This window comes from Pelophylax lessonae (genome assembly GCF_965119305.1).
Source record: "Pelophylax lessonae genome assembly, chromosome: 7".
Lineage (NCBI taxonomy): Eukaryota > Metazoa > Chordata > Amphibia > Anura > Ranidae > Pelophylax > Pelophylax lessonae.
The window spans coordinates 230,901,291-230,918,928 of NC_138774.1; the positions used below are offsets into that span (position 1 = coordinate 230,901,291).

The window sequence follows — 17,638 nt, forward strand, 5'->3', positions numbered from 1 at the left end:
CAGACCCTTTGCTGTGACACTCATATATTTAACTCAGGAGCTTTCCATTTCTTCGGATCATCCTTGAGATGGTTCTACACCTTCAGTTGAGTCCAGCTGTGTTTGATTATATTGATTGGACTTGATTAGGAAAGCCACACACCTGTCTATATAAGACCTTCCAGATCACAATGCATGTCAGAGCAAATGAGAATCATGAGGTCAAAGGAACTGCCTGAAGAGCTCAGAGACAGAATTGTGGCAAGGCACAGATCTGGCCAAGGTTACAAAAAGATTTCTGCTGCACTTAAGGTTCCTAAGAGCACAGTGGCCTCCATAATCCTCAAATGTAAGACGTTTGGGACGACCAGAACCCTTCCTAGAGCTGGCCGTCCAGCCAAACTGAGCTATCGGGGGAGAAGAGCCTTGGTGAGAGAGGTAAAGAAGAACCCAAAGATCACTGTGGCTGAGCTCCAGAGATGCAGTCAGGAGATGGGAGAAAGTTGTAGAAAGTCAACCATCACTGCAGCCCTCCACAAGTCGGGGCTTTATGGCAGAGTGGCCCGACGGAAGCCTCTCCTCAGTGTAAGACACATGAAAGCCCGCATGGAGTTTGCTAAAAAAACACCTGAAGGACTCCAAGATGGTGAGAAATAAGATTCTCTGGTCTGATGAGACCAAAATAGAACTTTTTGGCCTTAATTCTAAGCGGTATGTGTGGAGAAAACCAGGCACTGCTCATCACCTGTCCAATACAGTCCCAACAGTGAAGCATGGTGGTGGCAGCATCATGCTGTGGGGGTGTTTTTCAGCTGCAGGGACAGGACGACTGGTTGCAATCGAGGGAAAGATGAATGCGGCCAAGTACAGGGATATCCTGGACAAAAACCTTCTCCAGAGTGCTCTGGACCTCAGACTGGGCCGAAGGTTTACCTACCAACAAGACAATGACCCTAAGCACACAGCTAAAATAACGAAGGAGTGGCTTCACAACAACTCAGTGACTGTTCTTGAATGGCCCAGCCAGAGCCCTGACTTAAACCCAATTGAGCATCTCTGGAGAGACCTAAAAATGGCTGTCCACCAACGTTTACCATCCAACCTGACAGAACTGGAGAGGATCTGCAAGGAGGAATGGCAGAGGATCCCCAAATCCAGGTGTGAAAGACTTGTTGCATCTTTCCCAAAAAGACTCCTGGCTGTATTAGATCAAAAGGGGGCTTCTACTAAATACTGAGCAAAGGGTCTGAATACTTAGGACCATGTGATATTTCAGTTTTTCTTTTTTAATAAATCTGAAACAATGTCAACAATTCTGTGTTTTTCTGTCAGTATGGGGTGTTATGTGTACATTCATGAGGAAGAAGAATGAACCTAAATGATTTTAGCAAATGGCTGCAATATAACAAAGAGTGAAAAATTTAAGGGGGTCTGAATACTTTCCGTACCCACTGTACTTACCTTGAAAATGTCTTGTCCAGCGCTGCCATCTCAGGTCTGGGAAGCTTGAAGCCAGCGCGATCCTCTTCTGCGTCCTCTTCCGTCTTCTTCGGTCCCTCAATGCACTGCACCGGCCCCGCCGTCACTTCCGGGGCTGCAGCGTCATCCCTGCACAGCTTCTGGGCATGCCCTGAAGCTGTTTAGCAAGGTATGACGGCGCCCGCACCGGAACTGACGTCGGGGCCGGTGCAGGCGCATTGATTCCTGGGAGCAATGACGTTCAGCTCCCAGGAATCATTGCAAGCCAGGAAGTGACGACTCGCCGTGGCCGCCGAGGGGGAGGAAGAGGAAGTAAGGTAAGTATATTATCTTTTAAACAAGGTAAGTAAAAAAAAAAAAAAATTGCGATTATCCATTTGTTTTTCAGGTGACCCCGGGCATATAGATGGACGGAACTTGCATTTTAGGTTGGAACTCTGCTTTAAGCTTGATGACAATGGGCTGCATTTTAGATCAGATAAATAAAAAAATGCTGTATGCCTGAAAATTGAGTGTTTATTAGGCAACAGTGAGCAAGAGGCCTTATACCCCCACTCCACCCTTATGGCTTGGTCTGAGGTTTCACCAAGAGACAATGCTCCTGAAAAGAGATAAGTGCTGCTGCACCCTGTTTTCTCTTTGGTCTCTCATAGTGCTCTGGGAATCATTTCTCATGTTTTAACTGTTTTGCTGGAAAACAAGGATTATATACACTGCTGTGCAAGGGCTTTAGGCAGGTGTGAAAAAATGCTGTTAATTAGCAATGCTTTCAGAAATAGAAGTGTTAATAGTTCATTTTTTTTTCAATTACCAAAATGGAAAGTAAATGAACAAAAGAGAAATCCACATCAAATCAATATTTGGTGTGAGCCCCCCTTTGGCTTTAAACCAGCATCAATTCTTCTAGGTACAGTACACTTGCATACAGTTTTTGAAGGAACTCGGCAGGTAGGTTCTTCTAAACATCTTGGAGAACTAAGTACAGATCTTCTGTAGATGAAGGCTGCCTCAAATCCTTCCGTCCCTTCATGTAATCCCAGACAAACTCCATGATTTTGAGATCAGCGCTCTGTGGGGGCCAAACCATTACTTCCAGGACTCTTTGTTCCTCTTTACACTGAAAATTGTTATTAATGACATTGGCTGTATGTTTGAGGTCGTTGTCCTGCTGCAGAATAAATTTGGGGCCAATCACACGCCTTCCTGATGGTATGGCATAATGGGTAATATCTGCCTGAATGTCTCAGCATTATGGACACCATTGATCCTGGCCAAATCTCCAACTCCATTTGCAGAAATTCAGCCTAAAACTTGCAAGGAACCTCCACCATGCTTCACAGTTGCCTGCAGACACTAATCATTGTACCGCTCTCCAGCCCTTCACCATCAAACTGCCTCCTACTACAGCCATTTTTTGATATGAGCTATTTTGACTCATCAGTCCGGAGCACCTGCTGCCATTTTTCTGCACCCCAGTGCCTATGTTTGTCTGCATAGTTGAATCGCTTAGCCTTGTTTCCACGTCGGAGGTTTGACTTTTTTACTGCAATTCTTCCATGAAGACCACTTCTGACCAGACTTCTACGGACTGTAGATGGGTGTACCTGGTTCCCACTGGTTTCCACCAGTTCTGTGCTAAAGGCACTGCTGCATTAATTTCCCTGGCCGACCACTGCATCTACCGTCCTCAGCGTTGCTCATTTCTTTATGCTTCTTCAAAAGAGCTTAAACAGCACATCTTGAACCGCCAGTCTGCTTTAAAATATTTGCCTGGGAGAGACCTTGCTGATGCAGTATAACTACTAGGATTGCACAGTTGCCGTTTTTTACCGACGAGTACAAGTACTGATACTTTCAGTCAAGTACTCGCCAATATCGAGTCCTGATACCTTTGCAGTGCAATTTTGGCCCATACCAAATTAATGGGCTCAAATCACACTGCAAAGAATCGCTTGCAATTTGAACAGGAATGTGGTGCGATTCCTGCCCGAAAGGCATGCAGTTTCCTGTGTCGCTCCTGTGTGAACCCAGGCTGAAGTCACTATGACAAGCAGTGCGGGAAATCACATGTGAATCAGACAGGAATCACATCACATTCCTGTTCAGATCACATGCAATTCTTTGCAGTGCGATTTGAGTCCATTCATTTGTATTAACTCAAATCGCACCACAAAGGTATTGGTTTCAAGTATTGGAGCATTTGCATGAGTACTCATGCAAATGCTTAGTATCGGCACCAGTACTGGTATTGGTGCAAACCTAATAACTACCTTGTGTCTTGTTGTTGTGCTCAGTCTTGCCATGGTGTATGACCTGTGACAGGAAACTGCCTTCTAAAATCTCACCTTAATAGCAGAGTTTGGCTGTTCCTCACCCAATTTTAAGCCTCCTACACAGCTGTTTCAGTTTCAGTTAGTGGCTGTGTTTCAGCTTACATATGAAATTGATGATCATTAGCACCTGCTTAGTTTAATTAGTTCATCATACACCTGACTCTAATCCTCCAAAATCCCAGACTCTATGCAAGTGTAAAAAGTGTGCAAGTTTAAGAAGTGAAGCTGGTTTAAAGCCAAAGGCAACTCACACCAAATATTGATTTGGTTTAGATTTTTCTTCTGTTTGCTTACTTTGCATCTTGTAAATGTATTAAAATAAACAATTAAAATATATTTAAATCATTCTTGCTTTACAGCATTTCTTCACATCTGCCTAAAACTTTTTCACTATAGTATACAGTCAGGGCCGTCTTTAGTATTGATAGGACCCTGGGCAAATATTTTCTTGGGCCCTACAAAATGCACTTATCAACTATTTGGTGGGCAGTGCGGGCACAAGGGGGTGCTGCTTTGGGCCCCACAACAATGACTAGGCCCGGGGCAGCTGCCCCTTTTGCCCTGTGTTAAAGACGGCCCTGTAAACAGTACTTGCTGATAAGCACTTGATTGTGGTGCACTCCAATGCACACTCAGCCTGCTGGTCTCTGGCAAGATTTGGATGCTAGGTTGGAGGCTTCTTCTCACCCAAAGCACTTCGAACCCTCGAGCTCCTAACTCTGATTTTGGAATTACAAAACCTGGAGAGAGACATTCTGGAGCCCCCTCAAACTGTATCATTGAGAACCTCATGTTTTGGATTGATGACTCAGATAGTATGGAAACCAAGAGATCGACATGACAAACAGACAACTTGCATTTGCAGAAAGGGAGTTCAACAGTTATAGCGTCCTGTTTTTCTCCAAGTACAGGTTTTAAAAAAGGAATGCACCCCTTGTTTTTTTAGAATGTGAATAATGCAAAACACTTCTAAACACAAAACTTTTGTTCATTTATCTAGCACGGGGGGCTCTAAACCTTCTAAACAAAGGGCCAGTTTACTGTCCGTCCAATTTTAGGGGGTTTCCGGATTGTGGCCAGTGGGAGTAGAAAATGTCCCAACGTTAGTGGCAATAAACAATGTCCCATCTTTGGGATTAGTGAAAGGAATAGTGCCCCATCATTGGTTTCAATGGGAGGAATAGTGCCCCATCACTGGTGTCAGTGAGAAGTATAGTGCCCCATAATGGGTGTCAGTGGGAGGAATAGTCCCCCATCACTGGTGTCAGTGGAAGGAATAGCGCCCCATCACTGCTGTCAGTGGGAGGAATAGTGCCCCATCACTGCTGTCAGTGGAAGGAATAGTGCCCCATCACTGCTGTCAGTGGAAGGAATAGTGCCCCATCACTGCTGTCAGTGGAAGGAATAGCGCCCCATCACTGCTGTCAGTGGGAGGAATAGTGCCCCATCACTGGTGTCAGTGGGAGGAATAGTGCCCCATCATTGATGGCAGTGGGAGGAATAGTGCCCCTTCATTGGTGGCAATGGGAACAGTGCCCCATCACTGGTGGCAGTGGATATACTGCCCCATTACTGGTGCCAGTGGGAGGTGAAGTGCCCCATCATTGGTGTCAGTGAGAAGAATAGTGCTCCATCATTGGTGTCAGTGAGAGGAATAGTGCTCCATCATTGGTGTCAGTGGGAGGAATAGTGCCCCATCACTGGTGTCAGTGGGAGGAATAGTGCCCCATCATTGATGGCAGTGGGAGGAATTGTGCCCCTTCATTGGTGGCAATGGGAACAGTGCCCCATCACTGGTGGCAGTGGATATACTGCCCCATTACTGGTGCCAGTGGGAGGTGAAGTGCCCCATCATTGGTGTCAGTGAGAAGAATAGTGCTCCATCATTGGTGTCAGTGAGAGGAATAGTGCTCCATCATTGGTGTCAGTGAGAGGAATAGTGCCCCATTGTCAGTGTCAGTGGAAGGAATAGTGCCCCATTATTGGTGTCAGTGGAAGGAATAGTGCCCCACTGCCTGTGTCAGTGAGAGGAATAGTGCCCCACTGTCAGTGTCAGTTGGAGGAATAGTTCTCCATTGTCGGTGTCAGTGAGAGGAATAGTTCTCCATTGTTGGTGTTAGTGAGAGGAATAGTGCCGTATTGTCGGTGTCAGTGGCGGGAACTATTACCCACTGTTGTTGACAGTGAGGGGAATAATGCCTCAGGTGCCGAATAAAAGTAAGCAAAGGGCCGTAGTTTGGAGACCACTGATCTAGCTTGATACTTTAAATCTTAAATTAGGAATCATATGGCACCAACAGTTTCTGAAATTTTGTTCTAAATAAAAAGAGACAGTACAGTTACAATATAACTCAAGAGGGTTGGGGGGGGGGGGGGCTGCTCATGGGAGCTTACAATCTAAAGATCGTATTACAATGCAGTGACACTGCTCAAAAAAAATAAAGGAACACTTTTTAATCTGTTTAGCATCAAGTCAGTTTAACTCCTGGGAAATTGGTCTGGTCAGTTAAGTTGCAGAGGGGGTTGTTAATCAGTTTCCGCTGATTTGGTGTTAATGAAATTAACAGGTGCACTAGGTGGGCAACAATGAGACAACCTGCAAAACAGGAATGGTTTGACAGGTGGAGGCCACTGGCATTTTTTCCCTACCCATCTTTTATAACTGTTTTTCACTTGCATTTGACTAGGGTCAGTGTCACTACTGGTAGCATGAGGGATACCTGGACCCTATAGAGGTTGTACAGGCAGTTCAACTCCTCCAAGATGGTACATCAATACGTGCCATTGCCAGAAGGTTTGCTGTGTCTCCCAGCACAGTCTCAAGAACATGGAGGAGATTCCAGGAGACAGGCAGTTACTCTAGGAGTGTTGGACAGGGCCGTAGGAGGTGTTTAACCCATCAGCAAAACTGGTATCTGATCCTTTGTGCAAGGAGGAAACAGGGTGAGCACTGCCAGAGCCCTACAAAATGACCTCCAGCAGGTCACTGGTGTGAATGTCTCTGACCAAACAATCAGAAACAGACTTCATAAGGGTGGCCTGAGGACCTATCGTCCTCTAGTGGGCCCTGTGCTCACTGCCCGGTACCATGGAGCTTGATTGGCATTTGCCATTGAACACCAGAATTGGCAGGTCCACCACTGGCGCATTGTGCTTGATGACAGCAGGTTCACCCTGAGCATGTGACAGACGTCAAAGGGTCTGTAGAAGCCGTGAAGATTGTTATGCTGCCTGTAACATCGTTCAGCATGACTGGTTTGGTGGTGGGTCAGTGATGGTCTGGGGAGGCATGGAGGGACGCACAGACCTCTACAGGCTAGACATTGGCACCCTGACTGCTATTAGGTATCGCAATAAAATCCTTGGACCCATTGTCGGACCCTGCAATGGTGCAGTGGGTCCTGGGTTCCTCCTGGTGCATGACAATGCCCGGCCTCATGTGGTGAGAGTATAATGCTAAGTCCAATAGAACACCTCTGGAACCTTATGTTTTGGTCCATCCGATGCCACCAGGTTGCACCTCAGTCTGGTCAGGAGCTCAGTGAGGCCCTGGTACAGATATTGGAGGAAATACCCCAGGACACAATCCGTTGTCTCATTAGGAGCATGCCCCAACGTTGTCAGGCATGCATACAAGCATGTGGGGCCATACAAACTACTGAGTATCATTTTGAGTTGCTGCAATGACATTTCAGCAAAATGGACTAGCCTGCTGCATCATTTTTTACTTTGATTTTCGGGGTGTCTTTGAATTCAGCCTTCTGTAGGTTGATAATTTTCATTTACATCAAATGATGTGGCATCCTTTTGTTCCTAACACCCATTACCCAGTCCATATCAGTATAGATATCCAGAATTATATTTTTTAAGTGTTTTCAAAGTATTCCTTCATTTTCTTGAGCAGTGCATATCCATAGTAATAGATAACTGATAAAATTCAGCTTCTCTAATGGATGTGAAAAAGCTATCACACTGGTCATATAGGAGTGGTAGTAAATTTGAAGTAGTAAACGATCCTTGTTTCTATCTATATGGGCATCTTAAGGACACGATTGTGTGTGCATGTCTTTGAGAATGACCTTGTGTCTGGCATCTAGCTGCCTCCCGGATAAGGTTACCTTAATGGATGTCCCTCCTCCCTTTTCCCCGCCACTTATTGCCTTTGTCTGAGAGCTATTTTTACATTACTCCACTCTGTGGTGTTATTGGGATTGTTGTTTGATTAGGACACACAGTTGGATAATGATAAATAGTCTAATAGTCTTCTCTCGACTTTGGGGTGAAGTAAACACATTATGTCTCTCCTTGGAACAAAACATTGCCATTGTATTGCCTAGTGTCTATGCCAACCCTGAAAAATCTCTGTAATTCAAAACTTTTAAATTTTAAACTCAAAATTTTTTTAAATTGCTATATGGGTGTCAATCACATAAACATACATTAGAATATAAGCAAGTATTCAATATAGGGTTAGTGAAAAAGACTTCTGAAGATTGTTTTCTAAAGCTGGTTGGCTTTGGGAAACAATCTCCTAAAGACCATTTCACCAACTCATTGTCACAGGAACATACATGTACATGTGTGTATTCTAATCAGTGCCAGGACAAGGTCATCCAGTGCCCAGGGCAAAGATGTCAAATTGTGCCCCAAACCCCAATCCGCACCAGTGTGGGTGACCCTAAAGGACTTCTGAAGATTGTTTTCTAATGCTGGTTGGCTTTGGGAAACAATCTCCTAAAGACCATTTCACCAACTCATTGTCACAGGCACATACATGTAGATGTGTGTATTTTAATCAGTGCCCAGGGCGAAGATGCCAAATTGTGCCCCCCAATGTGGGTGACCCCAAAGGAATTCTTGAGATTGTTTTCTAAAGCTGGTTGGCTTTGGGAAACAATCTCCGAAAGACCATTTCACCAACTCATTGTCACCGGCACATATGTACACATGTGTATTCTAATCAGTGCCAGGACAAGGTCATTCCTTGCCCAAGGTTTGAGACCAAACTGCGCCCCCTTCCTGATGTGGGTTACCCCAAAGGACTTCTGAAGATTGTTTTCCAAAGCGTGTTGGCTTTAGGAAACAATCTATGAAAGACCATTTCACCTACTCATTGTCACATATTTACATACGTGTATCCTAATCAGTGCCAGGACAAGGTCATCCAGTGCCCAAGGCAAGAAATGCCAAATTATGCCCCCTCTCTCCCTGATGTGGGTGCCTGTAGTTGTCTTTTGCTGGCTGACCTGACAACCGCACGCCCCCCCCCCCCCCCCCCCAGTTCCAGTCCTCATTGTGGAACACATACCACTAAGTACGCCACTGGTGCAGACAATGGACCTCACCACCAGAGACACTTCTGCTGCTCTGCTTGGGCTCTTCCTTTCAGGTAAGGCAGCCCCCTGGCAGCAGAAGGGTCAGCAAAGGATGGAAGTGGTGAGGACAGGCTCTCAGCTTGGTTGAATGTATTCTATGGGTTGCACCCCACCAACACATAAAGACACGTCTCCCAGGGCAGCTGCCCCCCTTCATAGTCCTGACCCTAATTTTAATGCATGTTTAGGAGATTGAATTTTAAAAATTCTCCAGTTCCATAGACTTTTCGGTGACAATGGAGGCCCTTGGATATCTGTCTTGGTTCTCATAGATGGTTACATTGTTATCGCAATGACAGGCCTAAACAAAGCGTTTTACAAAAGGCTATACAAGGAGCTACTGTATATATACCAGAAAAAAAGGCAGTTGGAGAGGCATGCCTTATTGTGACCCAGGTGCTTATCTTCTGTTCCATTTCTTTCTTGATTGACCTAAAGATGAGCAAGTACGTCTGTAAATCAGGCAGATTGAAGAAACTTGACCCTTTCTAGTCAATTGCAATTCTCTGAGGCTCCTGAACATTTACAAATCACACTATTAACTTGGACTTATACAATGAATGAATACAAGTTGACTGGATTCAAGTATTACAAAATGAATCGTATATTGCATAATATTCATAGCAAGTATGCACGAATCTCAGATCAATTAACTCATCTCTACTGACAACCCTTTGCAAATAGTCCTCGGGTATTTACTGAACTGTCTATACACACAGAGCTTTTAAAGGCATTGGAGTCATCTAACCCTATTACTAGCCTGAAAAAATAACTATTCACACGCAAGTGTATTTGGCAAAAAGGTTAAAGCAAACCTGTGACACTAGAAATACGAAAGCTGGTATTGATGACTTGTTTATAATGATGGAGGCTTCCCAACCTGCATGCTTGTTCCAGGTCAGTAACTCACTAAATAGTGAAGCCTCCATCAGGATAAAATCATTTACACTGTACAGCCATATCACCCATATGTCTATCCTCACAAGCTCCCTTTAAAGCGACCCTGTCACAAATGAGAAATTAGCAAAGAAAAGATAGTAGGCTCATCTATCACACCACTTGGGCCATTGATCTTCATCCTCTTCAAGAGGTATGGATCTCAGGGAATTTCCTTCATATGGCACATTTCTGGGAGTGTGAAATTTCCGGTCCTTTGCTGATTGCCTGGGCTCCTTCCCCGGCCACCATGTCACTACTGTGTGCTGCAGGGATGTAGGGGATGGTGAAAAGAGACACAACACTCAATGGGGGGACCAGGAATCCAACACGCCCAGGAAATGTGTCATATAATTTATTATCTTTACAAGGTAACATTCTTTGTGAATAAGTAATTTGGACAAGTCACCCCTTGTCTCTGCCCCCTACCCACCCCCAAGCACCTTCCCTTGGTTCCACCCCCTACCCACCTCCCAGTACCACCCCTTTTAGAGAAAAAAGAACAATGAATTTTGTGGTGCTAAGTAATTTGTATGGAATTTGTTAATAATAGCAGGAAAACCAATAAAATAGATCCCCTGCAGCCAACAACAATACACCCCCCCAGCGACAATAGATTGCCCCAGCAACAATAGATCTCCCCAACAGCAATAGACCCCCCTGCAGCAAAAAACCCTCCAGTAACAATAAATGTACCCTAGCAACAATAGATATCACGGCATCCAACATCAATAGACCCTCCAGTAGTCAGCAACAATAGACCCCTCCCTCAACAGTGGATTTCTCCCAGCAACATAAGACCCCCAGAAACATATAACCCTCCCAGCAACAATAGACCTCCCCATAACAATAGACCCCCCCCCCCACAGCTACAATGGATCCTCCAGTGACAATAGATCCCCAAGCAGCCAGCAACAATAAACCCTCCAGCACACCCCAGCACCCCTTGCCATTACATACATTCTGTGCTGGAACTGTGTTCCCCCATGTTCCTGCTGAAAAAAAAGCCCTGCACTGTACTTGAGTATACAGCCTGTTTAATCTTAAAGTGGAAGTAAACTCGCATCTCTGACCTTTACCTATAGGTAAGCCTATACTAAGGCAACCCCGGCCGTTCCTTCAGAGTCCCGTGCCGTAAGCGGTGGCTCCCACGTGCATGCGCGGGATTGACGTCATTGCGGCTCCGGCCACTCACACAGCCAGAGTCTGCGAACCTGGAAGGAAGACCGGGTAAAGTTGGAAGCCCTTTCAGTGGGGACATTGCGGCGCTGGAGGGCTTTGTTTTTTAGGTAAGTTTCACATAATATGCTATTATGCGATGCATACTAGCACGTTATGGGTTTATCTTGCAGGTTGCAAAAAAAAAAAAACATGCACACACAGTGGTTTGCTATTGCTTTAGGTATTAGTGCCCCTACTAGTGTTAAGCACTAGTGGAAGGAAGACCGTCTGAAAATGGAAGCCCTTTCAGTAGGGGAAAGCGCGTCGCTGGAGGGCTTTGTTTTTTATGTAATTTTCACAAAATGTGCTTGTATGCGCTGCAGGGCCGTAGATTCATTTTTGATCCCGGGGGGGGGGTTCAGCAGTAGGCACTAAGTAAAAGTATTTTTAAAAAAAACAAATTGCGCCAAATTAAAAAAAGCTGGAATAAGGAAAAAACTATAGTAAGCAATCACATTCTTAATTCTATTTTCTCAGATCCTCTTGAAAATTGAGCCTGATTTCAGTTTTGCCTTCTTCCAGTTCTTATGAACATTGCCCAGTTTGGTTGACTATTGTTGCTGGGTACTGGCTGAAGGAAAAAAAACGGACAGATCACTGTACTAAAACTCGCTGTGTTAGTACATCTCCCCAGCTATGCTATTGTGTTCCCCCCCTCATCAGAACACAGTGTAAAGTGCCCTCAGCCATTGGACTGCCCACAGTGTGGTGCACTGTAATAGCCAATCTTACTGGGCAGGTGCAAAGGGCACCATCTTGTGGAAGGAAGCACTCACTGATTTTTTTGTTAACCTGGCATACCAGATAAGAGAAGTGGCATTGTGCATTGTTCATACATACAGAACATACCTCACAACTTCCGAGCTTCCGAGAATGAGGGACATGATAGGAAGGAAGTGACCGCACCAAAGAAGTGGGTGTGGCACAACATTAGAGTGGGCGGGTCTAAGAGACATGGGTAAACAAAACCTGGGCTTCCTTGTACTTATAAAATACTTTGAGGCCGGGGGCCTCCATTATTGCTGTTGTATTAGCCTGTTAGGCCCTGACTTTTCACATGTAGCAGTTTGAGATCTTTACTGGGCAGATGCATAGGGCACCATCTTGTGGAATGAAGCAGCAAAGCACACACTGATTTTTTGTTAAACAGGCATACAGAACAAGAGAAGTGGTACTTTGCAGACACCGCCATACATAAAGAAAAAGAGAAGATACTTAGAATGCGGTGCACCTGGGAAACACAAAAGTATCACAACAGCAATGGAAGACTCAGCCCAGCCTTAGTCAATGTCATTAAGGCCCGTTCACACTTAGTTATTTGGGATCACGGGCTGGCAGTATCCCTGTGATTCTGCCTGCAATTCCAAATCACACTGCAATGCTGGCAAAACGCATCACGTGTGTTTGTGTTCCATTCATTTTTAGTGGCACCAAAACATGGTGTGGTTTTGGATGCTTGTGTGATAAATCGCTCAACAATCACAGCAAAACCACACCACATTTTGGTGTCACTAAAAATGAATAGAACACAAATACACGTGCTGCATTTTGCCAGCATTGCCGTGCGATTTGGATTGGAATCTGGGTGTGGCAGCAGGCGGAATCACAGGGATATCCCAAATTGCTACATGTGAACTGTCAGGGCCTAACAGACTAACACAACAGCAATTATAGAAGACTCAGCACCTCAATCAACAAACTTTGCCAGCACTTCCCATTATCTCAGATACCTAGTTATAGTATGAATCTGTTTTAGCCTGAGGAGCACACAAGGGAAAGAGGCACAGACACACACACACACATATATATGTATATATATATAAATATATATACATATATATATATATACATATATCTATAAATATATATATATATATAAATATACAGTATATATATATATATATAATACAAAATTTGAAACTGCGCTTGAAAAACATCATTATTAAAACCACAACTAATTGGTGATACAAGCAGCGACTCTGCTCTGCTGTGAGATAATTAACACAGAATACATTAAAAAATGTAACAAAACAGCCGCGCAAAAATAAAGTGGTAATAAAAATGTGATAATAATAATAATAATGTTTGCGATGCATACTAGCACATTATGCATTAACTTTCAGGGAGAAGATTATTTGTGGTTTAAGCTAAGACCAGTAGGCCTAGCATTGCATGGAAAGGGTCAACAACTTCCTCAGCAGGACTTGCAGCATACATTTAAATAGGGATTAATAACCTTCAGGGCAGCATTCAAATGTAGTAGCACAGCACTCCATACAGCCAAGTGTAAATCTCAGAATGTTCCCACTGCAATGTGAATGTGCAGATAGCACACACATGGGGAGAGAGAGCCTGTTCATTTGTAGGTCTCCTTCCTTTTTTTCAGAGCCAATCTTTGTCATAAAATAGATAACACAAGGGCAAACAAAAAAAAAATCCATCCTGCCCACTGTGCTTATATTCAGAATGGCAGGATTGTCTTTTGTAAGAGATCATCAACCTTACACCTATTTTCCACTCTAATGTTGAGACCGAGGTATGCATTGCAAGCATGAAATAAAAGGAGGATAAGAAGAGATATTATGAAAGAGTTTATAAAAGAACAGAAGAAACAACTTAACTCCAACTGTTCAAGCAGCCATGAACTTAATCCATGGTTGAAGTTCAGATCTAGAACACAGCACACAGAGAGAGACACACCTGGTGGTTGTTGGCGACCTGTCCTCCTGAAGTTAAGGTGAAGGTCCAGACTCCAGCTCAGCACAGCAGCACTTCAGAGAAAATTAAGATGATCCTTCCACATGGTACTCTCAAGCAGCCAGGCAGGCAGGCTCAGCTGAGATAAGAGCACTCAGACGCAGGCTCAGGAAGCTCCTTCCCCAAGTGACAGCCAATAGCAGGGAGTGGCAGCTCGAAAAGAGGTGGAGCCGATCATATGTGTCAGTGGGCGGGATAGGTGCTGGCCGCTTCCTCCCGCTCTCAGTGCTGTTGTCCTCCTGGAAGCTTCTGTAACTGGCTGGACAAAGCAAGACATGTCTCTGGAGTTTCAGTCTGGACTAGAGAGGAGGTGTGGAGGTGGAGCAGACAGACAAGAGCACTGTCAGCCAGAGCCTCCCTCATCCCAAGCCAAGCCTACAGCCTGGGTGGCACTCCAGGTGGTCAGGTGGAGTAACAGCAGGCAGCTGCATTAAAATAACAATGCATTAGTGCCTAGTGCGGCGCAAAAAAAAAAAAATGTAAATGTATATTGTACACTGATGTTCTTATCTACATCCCTGATGTGATGCATACTAGTACATTATGACTTTACCTTGCAGGTTGCAAAAAAAAAAAAAAAAAACACGCACACACAGCGGTTTGCTACTGCTTTAAGTACTAGTAAATCTTCCCAATTTAGGCTAACTACAGTTGGAAGACAAAAGTGCTCATTCATGGGTTGTTCATTTACTGAGGTTAAGGAAAGGAGATTATGTATCTACTCAGAAACACCATCCAGTGGCTTTTGTGTTGGAAAGCATCCTTACCAAAGTTATTGCACCTTGATTGTGGACACCACAATCTGTACATCAGGTAAACTAGAATACCTAGAATTTTGAGACCCAGCTCTACAGAAGTTACATTTGCAGCTTGTATACTTATCTGCACCATTCTTGCTTGTATAACCTCCCCAGAAAATTTCTAAACACTAATTGTATTAATAGAATCAGCATAAAACATTAACTTTATTAGATGTCTAGTAATATTTCATGCTTCTGTTTTGTAATAATAGCGGTTCCATTTCTCTTTTCAGATGAGGCAGCGTCTCACAATTGTGGGGTGCTTGTTCATTGTCTAGCTGGCATCAGTCGATCTGTCACTGTCACAGTGGCTTACCTCATGCAGAAACTCAACCTGTCTCTGAATGATGCCTATGATTTTGTAAAACGCAAGAAAACCAACATTTCCCCCAATTTCAACTTCATGGGCCAGTTGTTGGATTTTGAGAAAAGTTTGGGTCTGAGCAGCCCGGATGACAATCGGCCGCATGGCCACTCGTTTTTCACCAGTCCTTCCAGCGATGATGTCTTTGAACTAGACTCACTGGACTCCACGTAGGAGAGCTATTTCTTATTATGAGCATTTTTCAAAATGTTATATCTGTTTTGAGCCTAACCATCTATAGAGGAACATCAGATAAATTGAAAAATATGTCTTCTCCTTCAAGTCTTGAGATTAAGCAAACATAACTCTAATGAGTCCAGTGTCTCTTTTCCAGTCGAGCATGAAGGATTTCTGTGAAAGGGAAGAGATTTACATACATTAGGTGGGCATTTTCAAAACCCAACAGTATTTCCTCGGCGGTGGCTCTAGTTTGATGTGTCTTGACCTGAACAGTCAAGCACAGCTCTTTCTCAAGGAAGTTGGTGGGATAATGTATCACACATAAGAACCAAAGCATTCAAAAGAAAGATGACCTCAGAGAAGACCCTTTTGAAGACCAGCAGCAGTTTACATTGTAGCCTTTAACTGAAGTCATCAGTCAGTAAGCTATCAGCAGTACGCAATCCCTTTCCAGCATCCAGTGGGTTAGCCTTGTTCTGATTTATTTTTCCTAATTGCTGAATTTTAGAATAGAGGCATCAGCTGCTCTAAATGAAGTATACTCAACTGGGAATATAAACTCAGACCGGGAACATACCACGTTCCTTTTTGAAATGGATCACGACAAGGACTGACTCACTTGTTTTGCTTGACTGGAATGATAAATCCTGTGAGAGGAATTCTCCGAGTTTGGAAAGTGAAGGAGCAGGTGGTAAATACACTAACTCCATCTGGAGTCCACGAACATCGATCAAGATTCTACTTCATTGCACAGGATGAATCCAGGCCATTGCAGGTTGGGCCTGAGCATACAAAGCCATGTGTTTTTTTTTCTCTTGACTTTTGTACAGTATTTCTATTCTAATGTTTTACTAGCTTTGTGTTGAACTGTGTATCTCCTTGGCTGGTTGCCATAGGTGTTTTCTTAAACATGTCACTCTTCTCAGGCCCAAGGCTACAACAATTTACAAAGCAAAGAGATAAATATAAGAACTCAGGATTTTGTCTGGCACTCAAAATAACCTTGTAGGCAGATGGGCTGTTTTCAAGAATTTGAATTTACATATTATTACGTAAGCTCTACAACCCTGCAGTGCAGGATGGGAATTATCGCTGCTTTAAGTCATGGTGTCCTCCAAAGGCCAAACCACTTTGAAAAACCACTTCTGGCCTATTGGGGGCAACATATCCCTCTAGAGCTGAAGAAGATGGCTTGTTTTATTAATATGATTGTTACATAAATTCTAAAAAGTATTGATAGGATTTGTCGGCAAGATTTGATTTTAAGGGGGTGCAATTACAAATTCATACCATTTATTAACCTCTGAAACTTCTTATTCTCAAAGGTGTAAAATAGGATATTTTTAAGACTGCCCATTGATCCATACAATCTGACTATATTTGGGTAAACCAATGTCACTTTCGTTGTGTTGAGTCTAAAGATTTGGACTGTCCAACAAAGTGTAGGAGGTATTCTTTTAGCTTTTTATTTTAGTTTCCGCGTTCATTATGAATTAAAAAAATCTAGTTGTTGGCTGCCTTATACCAGAGTATAAAACTAAGGGTGCCCAAACCCGTGAGGTTGTTTTACAACTAAAGGGACCCTGTCACAAGAGTAAAGATATTGCACCAGAGGCACCCTGCAAAAGAAGAGAAATATTTACCTGTCAAGTGGAAACTCCCTTCTTTGCAGATCTACCAACACCGCTGCTATCCGACACTTGTAGGTGTGTCAAATAAAATAACCCCCCCCCCCCCCCGTTTTGAGTTGTGGTTTTACCCACCCACAGGAGACATAGTAGTGATGTAACAAAATTTTCCTGAATTCGTACCTGAAATGAAGCCAAAGACACACTGGACCCTTTTTCAGTGTGGACCGCAGCCACCCCTGAGGTGTCTAAATCGGCTTCATTTAGAGCCAGTAACAGCCTCCTGTCATGCGAATTGAATGTGGGGAAACCTGCATGCAATTTCTATAAGTGTGAACCCAGCCCCATAGAGTTAAGTTTGATTAAACTTAAAAGTACATATTCTTCTTTTACATGGTTGCTCTGGTGTAACTTCTTTCTGCCCACAGCAGGATCATTTTAATTTGCCAATAATTGCAGAGTATGTAGGTCATCAACAATTTTATGTATAAGGGTATATTGCAAATATATGTCTATTAATGTATTTCTCCTTAAATTATGAATAATTTCCTATCTTTATATATTTTTCTCCTTCAGCCTTAAAGGC

General features: G+C 43.7%; 1 protein-coding gene across 2 annotated transcripts in view; it reads left to right on the forward strand.

Moving 5' to 3' along the window:
• DUSP9 (dual specificity phosphatase 9) overlaps positions 1–17,101 on the forward strand; it is a 114,517-nt gene extending 97,416 nt beyond the window's left edge. For both annotated transcript variants that reach the window (XM_082263515.1, XM_082263516.1), the window contains one exon: positions 15,114–17,101. In XM_082263515.1, coding sequence (XP_082119641.1) covers positions 15,114–15,418 — 305 coding nt within the window. In that variant the 3' untranslated portion in view covers positions 15,419–17,101. The remainder of the gene's footprint in view (positions 1–15,113) is intronic.
• Positions 17,102–17,638: the final 537 nt, after the last annotated feature.